We start from the raw sequence: 6,541 nt of genomic DNA, 5'->3' as shown, positions 1-6,541 counted from the left end.
TTCAAATTGTAGAGTGTGATTTATATCAATGTTTGTATGGGTATTCAATTACACACAGACGATTCATAATTTCTCCTCTTAATTTATCTTAATTATTTTTAGCATCACGTCCAGAAATGATACATTTTTAGATGGTTGTATTAAGATTCAGCAGGGTGCACACTGACTTGATTTCATAGTTATTGGGCATATTTAATCTGTTTTAAATGAATGTCATTCAGTATGTAACCTGTTTTCTCAGGTTATACCTTAAAATAGTCACTAGAAATGTCAGTTCCAACTTATGCATAACTAACATTTTGTGTGTTTTTACAAATTTTGTCTCATGAAGCGTCAACATCAATTTGCTGTCATTGTAAAGCAGTATGCAACAGAAAGGTGTGTTAATCTGGGCTCGTCCCTCAGACTAATGTAAATAAGTAAATGGACATAGAGAAAATGTGTAGGGAATTGTAAGATACTAATATATTTAAGTATCTCTGGAAACCACAGATTGGTTTATAATTAAAACCAATCCTGAGGAGTAAATTCTTCTAATCATGAAATTATCCTATAGCACATATTAAATGGGAAGTAAATGAGACTTTTATCACAAAATTGACATGAAAACTAAAAATTACTGAAGCTGTTCACTAACAGAAATAAGAAAGAGCCTGTTAGTAATTACACTAATTGATTTTAAATGATGCAAAACTCTGGGAGGAATCGTTGGCCTCGGCTCTAAAAGTTGTTCTCTCAGCCCAGCTGTGGAGGTCAAACTGCAGATGTTGGTGAATTCCTCCCTCTTGTAGTGTGGGACCAAACTGTAGACGGCACAAAAAGTAATCCTGCTGGATAATTTGAAGATGTAAATAAGCTATAACTTTACAAAACAAAACTAAGAATCATTTTAAATGTACCTTAATGACTTATAGCCATCTATGATGCAGGTTATGTAATTGTCTTGTAAGTGTAAATTCTTAGTTCCAATTTGGTAAAATGCATCATAAATTGATTGATAGAATTCAACGTGATGCATGCATGATAACAGACATTGTAAACTGTGAAACTAAACACATGTACTACCTCACACTGAGAGGACACAACAACCAGAAGCCATAGCAGAGTTGCAGGCGATGTATTTAGGTAGTACTACTGGAAATTTAGGTCTGATTAAAATTTTAAAAAAAAGAAGAATGCTGTAGCTCTCTGAACAGGGTCAGAAGATTAACAAACATTTAAAATGACAGAAAAATAGCCATCCTGGTGTAAATAAAGGCTCAAATCATTAAAGCTTGTCCTTTTGTCTCTTAGATGAAGGAGGGTTTTGTACCCCAGTCCTCTCCCTCTTACTGGTACCACTGGGATTGGTTGCAATTGTAGTTTATTTCTGTTATAATTTGATCTAAGTGTGTCCCATCAAGACCCAGAGGCACTGTTTTGGTAAAAGTATAACATCTGATGTAGGCCAACAATCTCATGTGAAAGCGGATATAAATTCTTAAAGAGAGAGAGAGAAAAACCCATATCCTGAAGCAGAGTGCCCCCTGGTGGTTACACGTTACCCCCTAATAAAATATTGTTCACGTCCTGATTCCTCCCTAAACCCCTGTGGAGTGTTAGATACTGGGAGGAGGCTGGACTCAGTCAAACATTAGTGAACGGTCTGCTGCAGTGTGAACTGTAGTAGTGAAGAGTTTCTGGCACCATGGCTGTAAGGTCTGTATAAATATGTATTTTCACTCCTTTTAAACTTCATTGCTGCAAAAAAATATTAAATGTTAAACCAAGAGCGTTGACTGAATCTGTGTGAAATGCAGGCTTTGTGAATTCCTCCTGCTTGCAGTTCTTCTCAGTGGAGTTCATGCATCAAGGTAAAAATCAATGAAAGCATGCATACATTTCTCATGCATTTGTTTTAGTTTGACTCAGATTTGTATGTATTTCTGTGACAGGCCAGCTGTAAACCAGGAGTTATCCAACCTTTTCAATGAGCTCTGGAGGCTTGGATGTGAACCGCATGAAGCCTGGGATAGACTACACTATCTCTGTTCAGGTGAGGAGCTTCTTCCTACGAACACAAACCTTTCCTGGTTGTTTTTGAACGTCTCTGTGTCTCACCTCTGCAGGGTAGAGCAGGGTTTGTGAACCAGGGCAGCCATGTTGTCCTGGATCGCGCCTCACTGCCTCTATTCTCCAACATTAATGAGAGCAAACTGAGGAACATAACCACTTTCTCTCGTGAGTGTCCGACATAGAGCCCTTTGCATGTCTGAGCCGATGTGAAGATTCAGCACATTTTGCTTTAATAAATTACATTTCTGTGCTCTTGCAGTCTTCATGAAACTCCTGGACAACTATGAGCGGTCGACAGGCATTACAGAGCGAGTCACTCCAGAGGAGCTGACAGAGATAAATCTGTTCCTGGATGCTGTTTTAGAGACACAGGTCATGAAGGTGTGTTCAACCAGCTGGATTTAGCAGCCTGCCCAAGTTATTTGTTACAACAGGTACATGTTTGTTGTGTTTTCCAGATGCCTAAAGTTTCCCACAGATTGAAGAAAACCTCTTTCTGTTTTGTGGTTTGAGACTGCAGCTGTCTCTTCCTGTCCCTGCAGGAGCTAAACGCTGAACTTCATGGTGTTAGAGTAAAAAATAACAAACAGCTGAAACATCTGTGTGCGGCTGCGGAATGCAAACTTGGCCTCCACGCTGTCCCCAAAGAGGATTTCTGGAAATATTTGGACATTCAGTACTTAATCTGCAAAACGTCTGGCTCTGATGAGAGTTTAGATTCCCCTTTCTCTATAAGAGTGAGAAGAATGTGGTGTGTAGCTAAATAATGCAATTATGGTCATGTTTTGATCAAATTAAACATCTGGGGTGAGAAAATATAGAACCAAATCACTGTCAGTTTACAGCTAATGGTACACAACAAAGCCAAGCAGTGTCTTTCTGGGGTCATTGATGGATTTATAAGAAAAACTATTAAACAGAAAAATACAAAATGTAGATAAAGGATAAAAAATCAGTAATATCATTTCAGCCTTTCAACAGCTTGAGATAAAACGTGGTGTAGCAATATGGTCATAATGCTTCTTGGTATGGGACTCTCTATCCACAGAATATTCTGGTCTGGATTGATGTTCGTTTAGTTCAGAATATTATAAAACGGCTGCTGTTTATGACTTTATCAGCAAATGCACTTTCTCACAGAAATTTTCATCACCCTTGAATGATTTCACAGTTTGTCAGATCACAACCACAAGCTTCAATACCTTCTGATTGGATTTCACATGATAAGTCAACACAAAGTTGTGTGCAAATGTGAAGTGGAAGGAAAATTATAAACCTAACTCTACTTTCTCTACCAGCTTTAAAATTTCTTTAAAAAAAAAAAATTATCATTATTTACAAAATTGCTCAAGCTCGTTCAGGCTTGAAAAGCATCTATAAGCATAAGGCTTTTTCAACACATTCTCAGCTATATTTAGATCTAGACTTTGACTGGGCCATCATAAGACACAGATTTTATCTAAGCTGTATGTTTAGGATCATTGAAGTTTCACTCCAGATCTCAAATCTTTTGCAGCCACCAACCATCTTCCCATCACTCTGACCTTCTTCCCTGTCTGTGCAGAGAGAAATGCATCCCCACAAGCATGATTCTGCCACCACCATGTGACACAGGGATGGTAGACTCAAGGGATTTATTAGTTTTGAAGTGCCAGCTATGCTGTAAAGAAGAGTCTGAAAAAGTTCAAGGGGTGTGAATACTTTTGGGCAGTTGATTTAATTAAGAATCCCTTCAATGTTTTCCCCAATAAGTCAGTAAATGTCTCAGTTCTGATCTTCACAAAACAAATACAATATAAGAAAATATGATGTTGATAAGGTCTGTCAGATTTACCTATCAGCTGCTTATAGTCTCACAAACAGATGAAGTTTTAGGATCCTGCACAGCCTCCTTTGCATTAATGAATGTGATTTCTCCACAGCGGGCTCATCAGTACCTGGTGAGCAAAGGAAAGTCCAGCTCCGACTCGAGGCAGTTTAAGAATCAGCTTAACTTGATCTGGTTCCATCTCTACCACCGGCAGAGAAACACTGGGTGAGGGTCCAAAGAACGTCAACAGATGAGTCTAGTTTTTATCCCGGTTTGTCTTTAAGTCTGTGAGACCGGTCTGGAAATGCTCTTGTCTTTCATGCCAGCCCCGACTCTTGTGGATTTGAACACGTCTTTGTTGGAGAAACCAAATCTGGGACAGAAGTAATCGGCTTTCACAACTGGATCCAGTTCTTCCTGCAGGAGAAAAACAGTCATTTGGACTACAAAGGCTACAAGGCCAGAGACCAGGACTTGGTAAGTTCACTGCATGTGGGAGACATGTTTGTCGGAGGCGCTGTGACCTGTTACTCCCTCCACAGCCTGATCAGGACGACCATGTCCTGAACCTCCAGTTCAGCTGGCACGGTGTGGTGAAGCCCGTCGGCAGCGCCTTCATCGGCACCAGCCCGGAGTTTGAGATGGCCATTTTCACCATCATCTTCCTCATGAACACAGAGCGAAGCACCACGGTGCTAGGTCAACATCGACCAGTGTCAGATGGAGCTGGTGGTCATCAGGCAGGGCCGCTGTCTGGGGACGGCGTACCCCAAACTGCTCAGCAGCAACAGCAGACACGTCAGCCAGCACTCGCACTGACTCCAGCTGCAGCTCAAGTGGTCTTTGCCTAGAGACAGGTGGTGAAATCTACGTCCAGCATGAGAATCATAGTCTGTTCTGATTCTAAAATGTATCTAAGGCTTTTAATGAAACAGTTCTGATGGTGTTACTGGCGGAACGGGATTTATTTTAAAAAGTGTAACATGTTAAGCTATAAGAACCTTATATTAATCATCGCCATGAATAAAAGTAATCATCAGTGTTGTAGTGATCCAAAAATATTAGTTCGTATAAAAAGAAGCGTATTAACTGTACAAAATTATCTTTTAAAGAGTGTTAAATCATTAATGTCTTTGTATTTAAGGACATTTGATTACCCTGTTGAAGTTTTCTGGTTGAAGCAATCGGATTTTATTATTTGAAATGTTCTGTTCTGCCTTCCTAACAAGGTTCCCATGACGTTTGGAAGAGAAGCCGGCCCACAGAGTCATAGGTCATCTACCGTACTGTAGCATCCTGTAGCATGATTTAAAAAAGAAATAAATAAATTTATCCCTTTCTGTACAACAATCAAAGGTCACCCTTACACTGCTGAAGTTCTCAGATGCTCATTAAACAAGGTGATTTATTTTACACCTCATCATTCTCTTCACTGAATGTGATAAAAAAAACAAAAAAACTTATATTTTAAACTGATCACATGTTCAACTTTTCATTTCTAACTTTTAAAGTTCAAGTCACATCTGCCTTACTTGGAGGACATGTTGTCTTGTCTTTCCCATTTTGAAGAGGATTAGAGGAAATCTTTCTTAGCCCAGAGAAGCAGGAATAAACTTTAGAACTAAAACCTAAACCTATTTGCTTCCTTTCATTTATCTTGTAGTAACTGGTTTATGTGAAATAATTGTGATCTTTTGATTTTGTTTTTTTCCACATTAGAAAACATTTATTTCTAAAATGTGGATTTGTTTCAAAGTAAATAAATATGGGGTTCCATTTGTGTCAAAAATAAGTAGAAGTCACAGGTGAGTGTACATGTGGAAGGTGCTATGAGCTTATTTCTAGATTAATTGTATTAATACTTAACAATCTGCTGCACAGTCCTATCATTCAAGTGGCATTAGGCTAAAAATAAAAGAAGTGCCTGTGATGTCATATTCATTCCGCTCTTCCTTTTTCTTTCCTGAAAAGCAACTTTCAGTAGTGAAAGTAAAAATGTTCTTGTTGTTTCTTCTTCAATTTTTATGTTTTATTGGGTCTACAATAAACAGGAAGTCTAAACTCTTCCTCTTGCTGACTGCGGATTTGTGATCCAACTACTTTTATCATCAGTTGCTTTAGAAAACTGTATAGTTGGTTTGTTTCTAAATAAAATGCCTCTTCTTACCTTTCTGTTTTTAAAAAGTGGTTTATATCTTCAGATTTTTGTTCTTTTGCTGCTCATCTCATAATTTAAAGCATGTTGTTTTCAGTTTTTACTCTTGCATACACATCCCTCTTTGCTCCAAATTTTCAACAAATTTGATTTGAGGGCTGTATTTAGATTACCCCTAAATACATTTTCTCCGACTGGGTAAGCAAGCACAGAAACAATTGCATTTCCTATATGTGACTCTAGATGTTTTCCTTTCATTCTACCAAGAAAAAAAAAGTCGGAAAAAGCATTGGTATATTTTATATATTTGTCTAGTTGAGGATTGTCTATGTTTGTCTATGTGTTTTTAATGATATAATACATTATCATGTAAACTCAAAATACTTTTTTTACGGTGATTGTTCAAACTAATTGCCGAAACTTGTTTCAAACGACTCGTGGCAGAATTAGCGTTTTTACAACAATGGGGGGGGGGGGGGCTGCATATTGCAATATGATAAAACCAGCAGAATTAAAACGTA

At 38.2% G+C, this 6,541-nt stretch overlaps 1 protein-coding gene across 1 annotated transcript; it reads left to right on the top strand.

Annotated features, from left to right (window-relative positions):
- Positions 1-1,562: 1,562 nt before the first annotated feature.
- endouc (endonuclease, polyU-specific C) lies at positions 1,563-5,929 on the top strand. The gene is given in 10 exon segments (XM_032584482.1): positions 1,563-1,698; positions 1,800-1,853; positions 1,935-1,983; positions 1,985-2,035; positions 2,109-2,220; positions 2,315-2,436; positions 3,978-4,090; positions 4,192-4,342; positions 4,408-4,563; positions 4,565-5,929. Coding segments are annotated over 10 exon segments (939 nt in total). The 5' UTR covers positions 1,563-1,687; the 3' UTR covers positions 4,685-5,929.
- The last annotated feature ends 612 nt before the right edge of the window (positions 5,930-6,541 follow it).

This window comes from Xiphophorus hellerii, chromosome 2 (assembly GCF_003331165.1).
Source record: "Xiphophorus hellerii strain 12219 chromosome 2, Xiphophorus_hellerii-4.1, whole genome shotgun sequence".
In the NCBI taxonomy this organism is placed as follows: domain Eukaryota; kingdom Metazoa; phylum Chordata; class Actinopteri; order Cyprinodontiformes; family Poeciliidae; genus Xiphophorus; species Xiphophorus hellerii.
The sequence above is the reverse complement of the archived record's forward strand: the minus strand, read 5'-3'. Positions and strand labels throughout refer to the sequence as shown.